This window comes from Dreissena polymorpha, chromosome 2, assembly GCF_020536995.1.
Source record: "Dreissena polymorpha isolate Duluth1 chromosome 2, UMN_Dpol_1.0, whole genome shotgun sequence".
Classification (NCBI taxonomy): domain Eukaryota; kingdom Metazoa; phylum Mollusca; class Bivalvia; order Myida; family Dreissenidae; genus Dreissena; species Dreissena polymorpha.
The window spans coordinates 125,787,759-125,806,780 of NC_068356.1; the positions used below are offsets into that span (position 1 = coordinate 125,787,759).

General features: G+C 37.9%; 1 protein-coding gene across 3 annotated transcripts in view; it reads right to left on the reverse strand.

Annotated features, from left to right (window-relative positions):
• LOC127868892 (IQ domain-containing protein E-like) overlaps positions 1 to 19,022 on the reverse strand; it is a 56,699-nt gene that overhangs the window by 25,988 nt on the left and 11,689 nt on the right. For 2 of the 3 annotated variants that reach the window (XM_052411034.1, XM_052411032.1), the window contains exons 5-12: positions 14,991 to 15,086; positions 11,545 to 11,634; positions 6,635 to 6,775; positions 6,042 to 6,115; positions 5,250 to 5,363; positions 4,006 to 4,127; positions 1,903 to 2,025; positions 400 to 557 (exon numbers count right to left, since the gene is read on the reverse strand). In XM_052411034.1, the coding sequence (XP_052266994.1) occupies positions 400 to 557; positions 1,903 to 2,025; positions 4,006 to 4,127; positions 5,250 to 5,363; positions 6,042 to 6,115; positions 6,635 to 6,775; positions 11,545 to 11,634; positions 14,991 to 15,086 (918 nt within the window). The remainder of the gene's footprint in view (positions 1 to 399; positions 558 to 1,902; positions 2,026 to 4,005; positions 4,128 to 5,249; positions 5,364 to 6,041; positions 6,116 to 6,634; positions 6,776 to 11,544; positions 11,635 to 14,990; positions 15,087 to 19,022) is intronic. The other variant, XM_052411033.1, reaches the window with a different exon arrangement.

Sequence of the window (19,022 nt, forward strand, 5' to 3'; positions counted from 1 at the left end):
CATCATTCTTCATAAAGAACATTGTGTTAATGTCATTATGCACAGTGGTAGCATGTATACATTCAAATGCCGGCCCTTTTTTTCTTAGTTCAAGGTCTATTCTTTATTCTTTAGTCTATGAATGGGCCCAGGTAATAGGATAGAAGCCAAGAATGAATCACTGTGTGCGGCGAGTTCGTCCTCTTCCTGGTCCATAAATCACTTGAGGTCCTCTTTGAGACCCCTGTTATCTGTCCCCGCCACCATTCCCACCCCCATCCTCACCCTGTGGGCTAAGCCACTGTTGAACCTAGGGACTTAATTTGACAAAACTATTTAGAGCACCTTAGGATATCATGGCAGTCAGGTTGTGACCCACCCAGTGCAGCAGTAATACAATGTAAGTCAAGTGGTACTCACTGTGTGTGGTGAGTTCGTCCTGTTCCTGGTCCATGAATCTCTTGAGGTCCTCTTTGAGGCCCCTGTTCTCCCCCTGCAATTGCTCATTATGCTTGTTCAGTCGCAGTATCGTCTCGTTGAGTGCCTTCACCTTCACACTGCCTTCACGACTCGGCGCCCTATGAAACAGGGTATGTTTTACCAGAGAAAGGCAAATTTTCAATGGTCTTAAATTTAAGTTCAGACTCAGTTTGAGATATAGATGTTTCCTAATTTCATAGCAGGTTACACTAAATATTAGCAACATACTATGACCGCAGACATAACTCTGCAGACATACCTTAAAGACTTCTTGATCCCATTTCTCCTTTGAGTTCTGCCTATTGCATGTGTGAACAAGGGACAAAATTGTCACAAAACCAGGTTTTCATTGTGAAAAAAAAATCTGATAAAGGGAGAAAACTCAAACTGAACTTTTGAAATGAACAAACAAAATTAACCCCCTTTGTAAGTTTGTTTTAAAAAAAAATCTATTTTTAGTCGTGGCGACCTTGACATTGGAGATATTGACGTGATTCTTTCGTGCGACACACCGTCCCATGATGGTGAACAAATGTGCCCAATGATTTTAAAATCTCACAATGAATGACATAGTTATGGCCAGAACAAGCTCATTTATGGCCATTTTTTACCTTTGAACTCAAAGTGTGACCTTGACCTTGGAGATATCGACATAATTATTTCGCACGACACACCGTCCAATGATGGTGAACAAATGTGCCAAATGATTTTAAAATCTGACAATGAACGACATAGTTATGGCCCGGACAAGCTTGTTCCGCCAGCCCGCCAGCCAGCCAGCCAGCCAGCCAGCCCGCCCGCATTCGCCAATCTAATAACCAGTTTTTTCCTTCGGAAAACCTGGTTAAAAATGTCATCCCGGATTAGCCTGTGCAGTCCACACAGGCTAATCAGGGACGACACTTTAGGCTGAATTTTATGTTTAAAGGAAGTCTCGTTTAAGCCCAAATCCAGTTAAGGCAGAAACTGTCACCACTTAATGCACATGATGTTATCCCAATTTTCTCAATGCAAGCTCATATTATGATCATATCTAAGGTAAGTTTGCAGCCCTATTTTTCAGACCTCTCACTACCGGTCAACTTGGGAGTTCCATAGCCTCACTATCTGGCTGTAGAAGACCATATAACATAGCCTATGTACCTGGCAGACTTCTTAACCCCACTGTCCTTGGGGTTCTGTAGCCTGACTATCTCATTGTAGAAGACCTCCATCTTAATTACACTTAATATTTGGGACATATTATAACATACCTAGCAGACTACTCAACACCGGTCTCCTTTGAGTTCTGTAGTCGGACTATCTCGTTGTAGATGACCTCCATCTTAATGTAAGATAACAGACATACCTGGCAGACTTATCAACACCGGTCTCCTTTGAGTTCTGCAGCCTGACTATCTCGTTGTAGAAGACCTCCATCTTAATGTAAGATAACAGACATACCTGGCAGACTTATCAACACCGGTCTCCTTTGAGTTCTGCAGCCTGACTATCTCGTTGTAGAAGACCTCCATCTGCTGTTTCATCTCATCTATCTTGGTGGTCTTCAGGTCACTCTGCAGTTTTCTGATAACACAACAATGCACATTCAATGTGTTGGGGTTAGCATCAGCCCCTTATTTCACAAGTGTGCAGTTTGCTGATAACACAACAATGCACATTCAATTTGTTGGGGTTAGCATCAGCTCCTAGGCCCCTTATTTCACAAGTGTGCAGTTTGCTTATAACACAACAATGCACATTCAATTTGTTGGGGTTAGCATCAGCCCCTAGGCCCCTTATTTCACAAGTTTGCTGTTTGCTGATAACAAAATAATGCACATTTAATTTGTTGGGTTTAGCATCAGCCCCTAGGCTCCTTATATTACAAGTTTGCAGTTTGCTGATAGCACAACAATGCACATAAGCTAACTCTTGAAAAACCTTGCATTGCAAGGGTATTTTGCATTTCAAACCAGAAGAAATACACTTCAACACCGTTATTTCGAACACTGAAAATCCTAAGTCACCGTTATTTCGAAGTATTTTTCAGGTCCCGATTGTGGTTCTTCTTTGTTCAATGTGAAATTTAATTGTTAATCCAAACTTTGTTTAACCAAAGAAATCGTTTATTCAAAGTGATTCTGTCGGTCCCAACACTATAATTCGCACCTTATTATCAATCTTTAATCCGAAGTCAAAACTGCAAAACACTGAGCGTAATTTCACACCTATGGCGCCTGCGCGTTGCGCGTCAAAAGCCGATAATTACAAAAAGCCGACGACGAGGCCGACAACTCAAGAATGAACATGATAATTATCTAATCAACGTGTGACCACATGCATCAACGACGTAAGGCAGTTCTGCGAGCAAAACACGGGCGGAGGTGAGTTCTTCAATGTCCTTGACAAATTGGAGAAATGTTACACGCGTCCAGTTTAGTGCTGCTAACGCCGGTGTTCAGAGAGACATCGCGAAATTTATTTCATTTCCGAAAATTTATTCAAATGTATTTACATGTATGATGTGCTATTCATTATATTTTATATATTCTGTAATAAGAGAAAAATAAAAAGAAAAAAATTATCGTTTTATTCCTCCGTTTGTTACAAGTAGAAATCTATTGCTATCTGAATAGTTTACGTTTTTAAGTAAAACAATTATTAAAAGTACCGTGTGACCGAACCATGTGAATTTCACAACGTTTTATTTTTACAGAATCAAAGAAGTCGTCTGTCAAATGTTTATTTCGAATTATCGTTAATCCGAAGTTTTTTTAACTGTCCCGATGACATAACGGTGTTGAAATGTACTTCAAAAACAGTCATCAAGTTTAAAATAGCCTTGTTCTGGGAAAACTGGGCAAAATGCATGTGTCTAAAGTGTTGTCCCAGAATAGCCTGTGCAGTCTGCACAGGCTAATAAAAAAACAACACTTTCTGCCTAGACTGGATTTTTTATCAGAAGAGACTTCTTTTAATAAAAAATCAAGACAAGCGGAAACTGTCGTCCGAGATAAGCCTGTGCTAACTACACAGGTGTATCTAGGATGACACTATACACACATGCATTAAGCCTGTTTTACGTTGAACAAGGCTCACATGAAATGTGTTGGGTTAAGTATCGGCTGTTAAGCAAGATTATTTTACAAGTTATATTAAACTTGTGTATGGCATAGAGACTTTCACTTATGTGGCTTGCCTAATGGACTCAAAGTAGTTTTGAAAAAAGGTCACAAAATTATACGCATGTGTTCTAAATCATATTTAAGAATAACTAGTGGGTGTTATTCCATATATTTGGTCAAATAGCCCAGTGATTTATCAACTTCCCCATTTTTTATGAAACCCCCAAAGGTATGCAGACATAGGGTCCAAATGGCAATGGTCTCTAACCTAATTTTGACACAGATGGATATTGGTTTCTAGGTTGGTGATTTTACAAACCAGCCATGTCCAAAAGACTGACAAAGTAATGAAGGAACTATTGTCTGGGTTGTTAAAATTAAGCAGGAACCAATGTCCACATCTGTCAAAAATTGCAAAGAAAATGTCCGGTATACTTACATGTAAGATGTCTCCTTATCCCTCATCTGGGTTTCCAGCTTGAGGATCTTCTGTTTAAGGCTGTGTATCATGGCGCCAGAGTCAGGCCGCTTGTCTGCCAGCGTCCTACGCAACTCCTCACTCTGGGGAACACACACAACACTTTGGGTTGTAGCAATGTGGGGAGAATTAAACAAGGCAGACAACATATCAATTTCACTACTTTGACTTACAAATTAACATCATTGATGATATCATTATGAAGCAATCTTAAAGGGAACTTTTCATGGTTTGGTAAAATGATAAATGGTTCAAATTTGCCAATTTTTGTTGTAGTTTGATATTTGCGAGAAAACAGTAATAACATTGACAATGCTCTTAAATACAATCATATTATATGCATCTTTTGACATTTTAAAAACCTAAATATTATAAAGCATTACTAACGCAAAATGATTAAATAATTTGGAAATATCTGTTGTTATTGTTATCTGTTGTTCATCGTTATATTTTGTGATATTACAAGAATTACTTGTATAAAATATAAAATACAATTTATATGAATTTTACTCCAATGGCCGGTGGTTTGAGCCCAGTAAAGGATTACCATTTTTTCTATCTTTAAATCTATTATTGTTTTTTACTGGAGATATTCAGTTCCAATGTTTACATTTGTCAATTTAAAGCATTTAATGATAAACTTCAATACATGCCAAAATCTGTGAAAAGGTCGCAAAAGGCGAAAACTATATTTTGATAAGAATGGTAATGTTTAATATGCATTCCATTCAAAATACATTTTTCCAAGAAGTGCATTAGAATAACTGTAGTAACAGTAAACGATATAGAAGGGTAAAACAAGTTTATGCATCTAGATATTGTTTTTCCTCTTGTAAACCATTTAAATTAATTTTCATCTGCAGCTTTTGTGGGCTACCATGCACTTATTGCATGAATTCAGTATTTAAGCATCTCATCTTGGGGTTTAGCAAAGGAGTAACACAATTGAGCAAGGTTGTTGGAAAAAAGGGCAAAATGTATGTGTGTAAAGTGTTGTCCCAGATAAGCTTGTGCATTCCGCAGAGAAAAATATAACATGCCCTTTCCACTTTAAGGAATGTGTCATTTAAAGACATTTCTGAGCAAAAATCCAGTCAAGGTGGAGAAAGACCTCCCTGATTAGCCTGTGCAGACGACACTTTACCCACAGGCATTAAGCCTGCTTTTCAAGAAATGGGACTCAATGGACTTTGACCTCAGTCTACCTTATGTGGGTGGAGAAGTGATTCTATTTCCTTTTCTTTCTTCAGATTATCTTCCTCTAGCCGTCTGATTTTGGCCTTCATTGTCGCAGAATCCTGGTTTAAACTGGACACTTGCTGAAAACAGGAAAGCAGCAATAAATATGTGAGGTTTGACATTTGAACCTTGTTCTGGGACAACTGGACTTAATGCATGTGCAGGTCAACACTTTTCCACTTTTATGGAATATTTTATTTCAAGGAAGTCTCTTCTAAACAAAAATCAATTCTAGACAGAGATTGTCCTCCCTGAAAAGCCTGTGCAGACTCCACATTCTAATCTGGGACAACATTTAACACACATGCATTAAGCCCTGTTTTCCCATCATGAAGCTACTTTTATAATTAAAACGTAATACATTTCAAGTGTTTTTAAAGTAATTCTTCTAGTTTTATAATGTAAAATACCCTTAGAATTCTAGTGGTGCTGAAGAAAATCTCTTAATTGACATCAACCATATCATAATAAAACCTTTTTCAATAAATGCTTATCATTCAGCCAAAAATATTCATTTTCTTCAGCATGAAATTTCAAGGTTTTTCAAATATTGTAAATTTTACTTGGAAACGTGAATTCCCTTCTAAGCAAAAATCTAGTTTAGGCGGAAAGATATGTCCCTGATTAGCCTGTGTGGACTTCACAGGCTAATCTGGGACAATACTATACGCACATGCATTTAAACCCCTTTTTCACTGAGTGTGACTCATATATTTTCCCAGACACCCGCTCATATACATGGTTCTGTAAAAGCTCACCTTCTTGTATTCCAGTATCTGTTCATAATATTCCTCCTGGGACTTGTAAGCTGGGGTCCCTGGGTTGGCTCGAGCTGCAATAACATCATGGTCATTTAGATTTTACCCTCTAACTGGGAAAATTGGGCTTAATGAATGTGCATAATGTTTCATCCCAGGTTAGCCTGTGCAGTCTGCTCAGGCTAATCAGGGACGACACTTTCCGTCTACACTGGAATACAATAAAAGGGGAAAATGTCATCCCTTATTATGAGACTGCACAGGCTCATTTGGAATGACACTTTAAGCACATCGGTAAGTCCAGTTTTCCCAGAAAATGGCTAAAATATGCAAATTATAGTATGGTCTCACAAGGCATACCTCTTCATACAATCTAACACATGTTCAATAGAGTAGTGATTTTTTTACCTTCTTAATAAAGTACTGGTAAAAGGCTCTTTCTAATCAAGGAAAACTACAAAAAAATTAACTGCAGTCTGAAAAATTTCCAAAAATGTAAGAGAATTGCATCATAGTTGATTCTATTTCACATTTCTATATGAGATACAATAGTTATTCTAATCAAATTCAAAATAAGACGTCCCCCCTCTTACCCATGGTGTCAGCCTGCTTGCTGGGTTTCTCGGAACCCGCCATCTGTCGTAGGTACGCCGAGGTACTCAGATACGGCATATCCTTGTCTCGCGGTCGTTTCCCGCCGAATGTGTTCATACCAATGCTCTCAGTCGTAAAACCTAGATGGAAGGCAACTATATTATATTTGTATTCACTGTGAGCATTTGTTTGTTTCTGAATGTTATCATTAAATTGGCTATTGTATTAACTGCGGTTATATCTTCTCATTTGGTTTTGCTGGTCTTTCAATTATTTGTCTCAACTAATTTCCGAGGCCCATAATCAGAAGTAAACAAGATAAGCATTTCAGACAAGTTAAAAGTTTTCAAGTTTTTATTGGAAATTAGGCAAATTGCCTTTGACCATTTACATACAAGTTAAATAATTATAGTCAGATTGCATCAGTACAATTAAACAAGAGGGCCAAGTTGGCCCTAGCTCGCTCACCTGAGAGGAGTCGGTTCATTTAATCCTTAGCAAACGTCAAACTTGACCTAGCTATTGTACAGACAAACATCCTGGTCAAGTTTCATCATTATTGCACCAAAACTCTGGCGTATGGAGTGTATACGAGGTTTTTGTAAGATTTGACCTGGTGACTTATATTTTGACCTCTCTGGCCTCATGACCAAACATCAAACTTTGCTTACAAAAATAAATATTATGACCAAGATTCATATAATCTGAAACAAAATTGTGACCTCTAGAGTGCTTACAAGGATTTTGTATAATATAATGAAAATTTTGACAATCCAAGGGCAATAATTATGGCATTTAAAATGCGATTTTGATCATTATCAAACTTATCTGAGATCTTGTGGCCATATAGCTTCTCAGCAACTTTGAGAAAGAATGCTTGAGACATGTGAATGCTAGAGTGTTTACAAACCAAATGTGGAACGACGGACGGCTGACCAAGACCAATCCTAAAACCTCACCTGAGCAATCAGGTGAGCTAAAAACTGTGGTTTTTTTCAACGATCTGAGCCATTTTCCAACTTGTCCAAGATATCAATAAAACCAATGTATTGACTTACTTTCACGATGATTAGGCAAACAATGTGACTTATGAAGTGTTCACAAGGTTTCTCTATAGTCATATAAGGAAAACTGCCCCACCCCCCTTGGTGGCCAATTTTTTTACCAATTGGGATCATTTTCAAACTCATTTGAAATATAAATAAAACCGATCTTTTCATCAAGTTATATGATGATTTGGCATAAAATGTGAGTCTAGAGTGTTCACAAGCTTTTTTTTCTACAGAAATATAAGAAAAATGCCCCTCCCCCCTTGCAGCCATGTTTTTCAACGGACCGGAACCATTTTTTAACTCAACTCTCATATCTAGAAAACAAATATTTTGACCAAATTTCATGAAAATTGGGCCAAAAATGTGACTTCTAGAGTGTTCACATGTTTCACTATATACATATAGAGAAACTGCCCCGCCCACTGGCGGCCATGTTGTTATGCTGATCTAGACCATTTTCGAATTTGTCCGAGATATCAATAAAACCAATGTTTTGACCAAGATTCATGATGATTGGGCAAAAAATGTGACTTCTTGACTGTTCACAAGCCTTTTTTTCTATATAAATATAAGGAAAACTGCCCCGTCCCCCTGGCAGCCATGTGTTTCAACGGACCGGAACCATTTTCGAACTTAACTCACGTATCTAGGAAACAAATGTTCTGACCAAATTTCATGAAGATTGGACTAAAAATGTGACTTCTAGAGTGTTCACATGTTTTTCACTATATACATATAGCAAAAGCTGCCCCGCCCCTTGGTGGCCATGTTTTTTCACCAATCTGGACCATTTTCGAACTCATCCAAGATATCAATTAAACCAATGTTTTGACCAAGTTTCATGATGATTGGGCAAAAATTGTGACTTCTAGAGTGTTAACAAGGTTTCTCTATAGCCAAATAAGGAAAACTGCCCCGCCCACTGGCGGCCATGTTTTTCAACAGACCAGAACCACTTTTAAACTCAACCAACATATCATTAAGACAAACATTTTGACAAAGTTACATAAGGATTGGGCATGAAATGTGACTTCTACAGTGTTTACAAGGTTTTTCTTTTTTTTTCCTAGTGACCTAGTTTTTGACCCAGCATGACCCAATTACAATCTTGATCGAGGTATCATTGGGACAAATCTTCTGACCAAGTTTCATGAAGATCGCACAAGAAATGTGGCCTCTAGAGTGTTTACAACCAAATGTGGATGGACGACGGACGGACATACAACGGACAAAGACTGATCTCAAAAGCTAAGCAATCAGGTGAGCTAACAAGAGCTGTCAGAGGACAGCGCGCTCGACTATTCAAGTGCTTGACAGTATAACGTAAGCCATCATGGGGAAATTGTTCATATTCAATAAATTATTAGACGATCTTTCAAAAATAAAAAAAGGAAAATAAAAAAAATGGTGGGGGGGAAGGGGGTGTGGTGGTGAGAGGGGGTATAATGGTGGGTGGGTTAATTTATTAGATGATGTTTTTAAAAAGAAAATTGGGGGGGGGGGATGTTGGGTTGGGGAAGGGATACTGGGTAGGGGCGTTGGGTATTGTTTGGGTGGAATCCATTGTGGTATTCAGGTAAGTGTTGTTTTGTCAAAGTAATAATAAAATGTGATCATAAATAAAGAAGTTATGGCAATTTAAGCAAAATGTTCAATTATCTAAGTGTAAAAGGGGCCATAATTATGTCAAAATGCTTGATACAGTGGTCTGCTCTTGTTTATAGGTTGGGGTCATGTTGGTAAACAAGTATGCAACATATAAAAGCAATATGTCAAAGGATATAGGAAATATTTGGGGTAGTACGCAAACTTTTACATAGATTTATCAATAATATGCATATTCTAAGTATAAAAGGGGCAATAATTATGACAAAATGCTTGATAGAGTTGTCTGCTCTTGTTTATAGGTTGAGGTGATATTGGTAAACAAGTATGCAAAATATGAAAGCAATATGTCAAGGGACAATGAAAATAATTGGGGTAGAACTAAAACTAAGGCTAACACTAACGCTAACGCCGACGCTGGGGCGAGTAGGATAGCTCTACTATAAATATTTCATATATAATGGTCGAGCTAAAAACCAAAAACATGTTTATAAACATAAATTACTAGACAAAGTGTTCAAGCTTAATTTACAGAAGTAAATGTATTGACAGCTATGTAAGAAGAAACAAGTAATAAATAGACTATAAATGAACAGTTCCATACAATATTAATTTAAGAAGCAGCAAATACTTCTTATTTTTCCTCACCAAGTTTCAATGCATCAGTAATTAATCTGGCAACATTATTCATAACTGTAGCATTTTGACAAGAGTTTATTTTTTAATTTTACTATGTTTTACCAATTGGATCGAAAAAAAATTTAATAAAAAATATAATAAGATGAAATATAATAACCAGTCCAAGTGCGTCTCAGTGTGTCAACCCATAACTTACCAGTCCCAGTGCGTCTAAGTGTGTCAATCCAGTAATTACCAGTCCCAGTGCGTCTCAGTGTGTCATTCCAGTACTTACCAGTCCCAGTGCATCTCAGTGTGTCAATCCAGTGCTTACCAGTCCCAGTGCGTCTCAGTGTTTCAATCCAGTACTTACCAGTCCCAGTGCGTCTCAGTGTGTCAATCCAGTGCTTACTAGTCCCATGGTCTCAATGTGTCAATCCAGTACTTACCAGTCCCAGTGCGTCTCAGTATGTCAATCCAGTACTTACCAGTCCCAGTGTGTCTCAGTGTGTCAATCCTATACTTGTCTGTCACAGTGCGTCTCAGTGTGTCAATCGAGTACTTACCAGTCCCAGTGCGTCTCAGTGTGTCAATCTAGTAATTACCAGTCCCAGTGCGTCTCAGTGTGTCAATCAAGTACTTACCAGTCCCAGTGCGTCTCAGTGTGTCAATCCAGTACTTACCAGTCCCAGTGCATCTCAGTGTGTCAATCAAGTACTTTCCAGTCACAGTGCGTCTCAGTGTGTCAATCTAGTACTTACCAGTCCCAGTTTGTCTCAGTGTGTCAATCCAGTACTTACCAGTCCCAGTGTGCCTCAGTGTGTCAATCCAGTAATTACCAGTTCCAGTGTGTCTCAGTGTGTCAATCCAGTACTTACCAGTCCAAGTGCGTCTCAGTGTGTCAATCCAGTAATTACCAGTCCCAGTACATCTCAGTGTGTCAATCCAGTACTTACCAGTCACAGTGTGTCTCAGTGTGTCAATCCAGTACTTACCAGTCCCAGTGCGTCTCAGTGTGTCAATCAAGTACTTTCCAGTCCCAGTGTGTCAATCCAGTAATTACCAGTCCCAGTACGTCTCAGTGTGTCAATCCAGTAATTACCAGTCCCAGTGCGTCTCAGTGTGTCAATCCAGTAATTACCAGTCCCAGTGTGTTTCAGTGTGTCAATCCAGTACTTACCAATCTCAGTGTGTCTCAGTGTGTCAATCCAGTGCTTACTAGTCCCAGTGCGTCTCAGTGTGTCAATCCAGTACTTACTAGTCCCAGTGCGTCTCAGTGTGTCAATCCAGTACTTACCAGTCCCAGTGCGTCTCAGTGTGTCAATCCAGTATTTACCAGTCCCAGTGTGTCCCAGTGTGTGGATACAGTACTTATCAGTCCCAGTGTGTCGCAGTGTGTCAATCCAGTATTTTCAAATCCCAGTGTGTCTCAGTGTGTCAATCCAGTTCTTACCAGTCCCAGTGCATCTCATTGTGTCAATTCAGTATCAGTCCCAGTGTGTCAATCCAGTACTTAACAGTCCCAGTGCGTCTCAGTGTGTCAATCCAGTACTTACCAGTCCCAGTGTGTCTCAGTGTGTCAATCCGGTACTTACCAGTCCCAGTGTGTCTCAGTCTGTCAATCCAGTACTTACCAGTCCCAGTGCGTCTTAGAGTGTCAATCCAGTACTCGTTGGAAGTCTTATGGCGTGGACTGCCTGGATGGTGGGAGCCAGAAAGACCAACTGGAAAAGATTGTGCATAATGCTAGACATATACATCAGTGGTCCAGCTGGCCTATATGGAAGGGCATAGCTCCCATCAGCCCCAAGGTCACACCCTGCCCTCTTGAAACCCCATATGCCTTTTTTATTTGATCACATTATTATACAGAATATTGTTTTTGAAGTTTCAATTAATCACGTAATGTTTACAGTGAAAATAGTTTTAGCTATCTATAAGATTTTATGACATATATATACATTCTATTTTGAAAATATGCCAAACGGATATGATGACTGGGTGCACTAAAGTTCCCTTTGACAAAATAGCATCGTGCCCAACACTTTATGCTTTAACATATTATTTTAGCTTGCATAAAAAGCCTCAGGCTTATTTGAAGCGCTCTTGAGTGTGTTTCCTGGGTCTAGAACCAGTACTTGGTGTCTATAGGGGAGATCTAAAGAACGTTCCCTCAATTGGACGTACCTGTGGCCTCCTGATCGCCAGGAAGACACTATATCCACTACGCCACGGCAATCAGTCCTTTCTTATCCAATTTATGTTTGATTTTTTAAGGAATATCAGGGAAAATTAACATGGCAAACATATATGACATCTGCATATTTGCTGACGATGCAACATATTTCTTAAATGACAGTAGTGACTCATTCAATAATCTTATAGAATTTCTAACCCTTTATGGAATGGCATCGGGCCTTAAACTAAACAAATGTAAATGCACTGTTCTTCGAGTAGGTAAATTAAAACAAAGTAATATTCATCTTAAAAAAGAAATGAAATTCAACTGGACATCAGATGAAGCAACAACGTTAGGAATAACCTTTACAAACAATGAAAATGAAAAAATTCTAAAAAACATATTGCCTAAATTACAAAAATTAAAAAATTGTTTAAAATCATGGCAGCATCGTAAACTTACACTTATCAGAAAAAACACCGTGTTGAAAACGTTTGCACTGTCTAAACTAATTTATACACTTACAGTTCTCCCAAACCCACCAAATGATATTATTGAAGATATAAAATCAGAAATATTTAAAGGGATCTTTTCACGCTTTGGTAAATTGACAAAATTGAAAAAAATTGATTCAGATTCGTAAGTTTTCGTTTTAGTTATGATATTTGTGAGGAAACAGTAATACTGAACATTAACCATGCTCTAATATAGCCATTATAGACATCTTTTGACGATTTTAAAACCTAAAAATTATAAAGCGTTGCAACGCGAAACGATTGAATAATTTGGAGAGTTCTGTTTTTGTCGTTAAATTTTGTGAAACTACGAAGATTGCTTATATAAGGTATAAAATACGTCACGAATGTGTACTCGGCGGAATAGCTCAGTAGGCTAAAGCGTTTTTACTTCAGCACTCCAGGGGTCACTGGTTCGAAACCTGCTCCGGGCAATGTTCTTTTCCTTTTTTAAATTTTTTTCTTGATTTTTTACTGGAGCTTTTATGAACCAATGTTTACATTTATCAATATAAAGCATTTAATGAATAAGTTAAAAAAATGCCAAAATCTGTGAAAAGGCCCCTTTAATTTCATATGGGACGGTAAACCTGATAAAATTAGGCGAACTCAATTAATTCAATCAGTAGAATATGGAGGTATCAGACTAACAGATATAGATTCATTCCTGAATGCAATCAAATGCAGTTGTGTTAAAAGATATAATACCAACACGAGTAAATGGAAATTATTCTACCAGAAAATTCTTAAAACATATGGTGACTCCTTACTTTTTGAATGTAATATTGACAATAATATCTTAGATGAAATTTCAACCAAAAACATATTTCTTTCGAATGTTTTATTGGCATGGTGTAAAGTCTCTCATAATTTAGAAACCAAAATAAACAGTAAAGTCATTCTATGGAACAATAAAGACATAACTACTAACAATTAAACGTTTTTCTATAAACATTGGTTCGAACGAAACATAAAATATGTAGATCAATTATACGACTACAGAATAAACGACTTCTATTCTTTTGATAACTTATGCTACATATTCGGAATACCAACAAGTACTTTCCTGATGTACTACACATTGATCAAAAGTATACTCATACATATTAAAGCTGTTACCAATACAAATAATACAACATGTACTTAAAAATATTCATAGAAAACATAACTGCAAAACAAAACTAACAAAATGTTGTACACTTCAAATTAAAAAACCCTCCGAAATCTCTAAAGCTCAAACTAAATGGCAACACCTATTTGGAGAAAAAGAATTGAATTGGAAACAAGAATTATAGCTACAAATAAATATCTTTTTAAGTGCACCCTATCCAACACAAATCTATGTGATATGTGTAGTGAACATATTGAAACAATAGAACATTTTTTCTGGGAGTGTAAACATATTCAATCTCTATGGAATCAGTTGACAACCTTTCTAGAGAAGCAACAACTAAATGTTAAACTATCTCTATTAGACATCAGTTTAGAGGTAAATACCTTCAAATTACAAGAGGTTAATAACGCAGTGAATTACATAATTATATTAATGAAATATTTTATATTCAGCATGAAATACAGAAAGCAAAAACATACAACGAACTGTTTTATCCATTATTTAAAACTGAAGATTCAAATTGAAAAAGAAATAGCCCTAAACAATGATACACTTCAATCATTTGAACAAAAATGGAAACACATTAAACTTTCATAACAGGTCCAGTATGCTTTCTACCTTCTCTATGCAACTCATCCTTATTAATTACTATTCTGTTGTTTTTCTTTTCTCTTTCTTTTAAAAAACACCTATCACAAACATAAAAACAACAACATATTAACCTTTTTTTAATCTAAAGGAAACCACAAGGTCAAAAAAGAATATATACTAGTATATCTTGTATAACATGTCTGAACATTATTGCTGCGACATTGTATCTCTTTGTTTGAGGCTCATATACATGTATACATTGTATGTTTTATATTGAATAAAAAAAAAGTAAGATATTAGAAAGGAGACAAAAAAATGGATGCAATTGGTATAACAATACAGACTGATGCTAACTTATACTTGAAACTTAATGAACGTTGTTCTAGGCAAACCAGATTTAATTCATGTGCATAGAGTGACATCCCAAACAAGCCCATGCAGTCAATACATGCTTATCAGGGAAAAGGCTTTCCAACTTAACCTAAAAGACTCCCTTTAAGTTTAAACAAAAAATACAACAAAAGAAAAAAGTGTTGTACCTGATTAGCCTGTTAAGACTGCACAGGCTAATCTGGGAAAACACTTTACACACATTCATTTAGCCCTGTTTTCCAAGAGCATGGTTGAACTGTTTAAGATATGTCAGTATTGCGCTGGATCAATGGTAGTGTTCATGGTCACCTGTTCTCCTGTATTTCACTGCGCTCATCCAGAGGTCGTGACCTGTGCGGTGGGATGGGGCACTCTGGGGCCGCTTCTTCCTCTTGCCAGGGGTCACTGAGGGGGAAACGGAGGGGTAATTGCGGGGAAAAATGGAGGGGTCGATTTGGGGGTGGATAAAAATGGGGCAATGTAAGGGGAAATATATGGAAAACTGAGCGGTAAATAGAGGGGGAAAGGGAGTAACTGAGGGGGTAAATGGGGAAATGAAGGAAAAATAGACAAGCTACAGAGGGGGGGGGGCACTGAGTGGGGGAAAAGAAGGGTCACTGATGGGAAAATAGGGGAGAAAAGACAAATACAAAGCAATTTTCACCCAACTCTTTGAAGGAAGCATATAATAACAGTTGTTTATACAAGTAGGCCAAGATGGCCCTCGTTCGCTTACCTGAGAGTAGTCAGTTCATTCAATCTTTACCAAATGTCAAACTTGACCTAGATATTGTCCAGACAAACATCCTGGTCAAGTTTCATCATTATTTCATCTGCCAGTCATGATCAATATACCTATGAAATTTCATGATCCTAGGCGCAAGCATTCTTGAGTTATCATCCGGAAACCATTTTTCTAAGTTGAGTCACCGTGACCTTGACAGCCATTGTGTGAATACGTTTTTTGGAACTGTGACCTTGACCTTTGACCTAGTGACCTGATAATTAATAGAGGTCATCTGCGAGTCATGATTAATATACCTATTAAGTTTCATGAACCTAGGCATAAGCGTTCTTAAGTTATCATCCAGAAACCATTTTACTATTTCAGGTCACCATGACCTTTACCTTTGACCTAGTGACCTGAAAATCAATAGGGGTCATCTGCGAGTCATGATCATTGTACCTATGAAGTTTCATGATCCTAGCTAGGCATAAGCGTTCTTGAGTTATCATCCAGAAACCATTTTACTATTTCAGGTCACTGTGACCTTGACCTTTGACCTAGTGACCTGAAAATTAACAGGGGTCATCTTCGAGTCATAATCAATGTACCTATGAAGTTTACTGATCCTAGGCATAAGCGTTCTTGAGTTATCATCAAGAAACCATTTAACAATTTCAGGTCACCGTGACCTTTGATCTAGTGACCTGAAAATCAATAGGGGTCATCTGCCAGTCATGATCAACGTACCTATGAAGTTTCATAATCCTAGGCATAAGCGTTCTTGAGTTATCATCCAGAAACCATTTTACTACTTCAGGTTACCGTGACCTTGACCTTTGACCTAGTGACCTAAAAATCAATAGGGTCATCTTCGAGTCATGATCAATGTACCTATGAAGTTTCATGATCCTAGGCATTAGCGTTATTGAGTTATCATCAAGAAACCATTTTACTATTTTGGGTCATCATGACCTTGACCTTTAACCTAAAGACCTGATAATCAATAGGGGTCATCTGCGAGTCATGATCAATATACCTATGAAGTTTCATGATCCTAGGCCTAAGCGTTCTTGAGTTATCATCCGGAAACCATTTTACTATTTCGAGTCATAACCTTGACCTTTGACCTAGTGACCTGAATATCAATAGGGGTCATCTATGAGTTATGATCAATGTACTTATGAAGTTTCATGATCCTAGGCCTAAGCGTTCTTGAGTTATCATCCGGAAACCATTTTACTATTTTGGGTCATCGTGACCTTGACCTTTGGCCTAGTGACCTGAAAATCAATAGCGGTTATCTGCGAGTCATGATCAATGTACCTATGAAGTTTCATGATCCTAGGCATAAGCATTCTTAAGGTATCATCGGGAAACCATTTTACTGCTTTGGGTCACCGTATCCTTGACCTTTAACCTAGTGACCTGAAAATCAATAGGGGTCATCTGCGAGTCATGATCAATGTATCTATGAAGTTTCATGATCCTAGGCATTAGTGTTCTTGAGTAATCATCCGGAAATTATTTTACTATTTCGGGTCAACATGACCTTGACCTTTGACCTAGTGACCTGAAAATCAATAGGGGTCATCTGCGAGTCATGATCAATGTACATATGAAGTTTCATGATCCTTGGCATAAGCGCTATTGAGTTATCATCCGGAAACCATCTGGTGGACGGACAGACCGACATGAGCAAAACAATATACCCCCTCTTCTTCAAAAGGGGGGAGGGGCATAATGAGAAAACTGCCCCCCTCCCAGCAGCCATGTTATTCAACTGACCAGAACCATTTTTTAACTCAACTCACATATCAAGGAAACAAATGTTCTGAGCAAATTTCATGAAAATTGGGCCAAAAATGTGACTTCTACTGTGTTCACATGTTTCCATATAGAGAAAAATGCTCCGCCCACTGGTGGCCATGTTTTTTCACCTATCCCGACCATTTCCAAACTCGTCCGAGATATCAATAAAACAAATGTTTTGACCAACTTTCATGATAATTGGGCAAAAAATGTGACTTCTAGAGTGTTTACAGGGTTTCTCTATAGTCAAATAGGGAAAACTGCCACTATATACATATAGAGAAAAATGCCCCGCCCACTGGCGGCCATGTTTTTTCACCGATCTCGACCATTTTGGAACTCGTCTGAGACATCAATTGAACCAATGTTTTGACCAACATTCATGATGATTGGGCTAAAATTGTGACTTCTAGAGTGTTTACAAGGTTTCTCTTTAGCCAAATAGGGAAAACTGCCCCGCCCACTGGCAGCCATGTTTTTCAACGGATCGGAACCACTTTTAAACTCAACCAAGATATCATTAAGAAAAACATTTTGACAAAGTTACATGAAGATTAGGCATGAAATGTGACTTCTACAGTGTTTACAAGGTTTTTCTTTTTTTTGACCGAGTGACCTAGTTTTTGACCCGGCACAACCCAGTTTCGAACTCGGCCGAGATCTCATTGGGACAAAGCTTCTGACCAAGTTTCATGAAGATTGGACAAGAAATGTGGCCTCTTGAGTGTTTACGAGCAAATGTAAACGGACGGACGTACGACAGACAAAGACCGGTCACAAAAGCTCACATGAGCAATCAGGTGAGCTAATAAAAATGCAAATATTCAATTAAAGTAAAATAAAATAGATTTAAATATTTAACTCATGTCAAAAATATTTTAGCATTTGCATATTTACAATTGAATGAACATACACATTTAAAGAAATAAGTCTTGCTTTGGGAAAACAGGGTTTAATGCATGTATGAAAAGTGTCATCTCAGACAATCAGGGACAACACTTTCTGCCCAGACTGGATTTTCATTAAGAAGAGTCTTCTTTTCAACAATTTTTTCATAATAGGGGAAAATGTCGTCCCTGATTTGACTGGCTAATCTGGGAAGACACTTTTCTCCAATGCATTAAACCCCATTTTCCCAGAGCAAGTCTCAACAAGGGCTGTTTGTAAAACATGCATGCCCCCCATATGGGCTGTCAGTTGTAGTGGCAGCCAATGTGTGAATACATTTGATGTCACTGTGACCTTGACCTTTGACCTAGTGACCTGGAAATTAATAGGGGTCATCTGCCAGTCATGATCAATGTACCTATGAAGTTTCATGATCCTAGGCTTAATTATTCTTGAGTTATCATCAGGAAACCATTTTACTGTTTCGACTCACTGTGACCTTGACCTTTGACCTAGTGACCTGAAAATTAATAGGGGTCATCTGCCAGTCATGACCAATGTACCAATGAAGTTTCATGATCCTAGGCGTAAGCATTCTTGAGTTATCATCCGGAAACCATTTAACTATTTCAGGTCACTGTGACCTTGACCTTTGACCTGAAAATCAATAGGGGTCATCTGCCAGTCATGATCAATGTACCTATGAAGTTTAATGATCCTAGGTCTAAGCATTCTTGAGTTATCATCCCGAAACCATTTTACTATTTTGAGTCACTGTGACCTTGACCTTTGACCTAGTGACCTAAAAATCAATTGGGGTCATCTGCCAGTCATGATCAATGTACCTATGAAGTTTCATGATCCTAGGCTTAAGCATTCTTGAGTTATCATCCGGAAACCATTTTACTGTTTCGAGT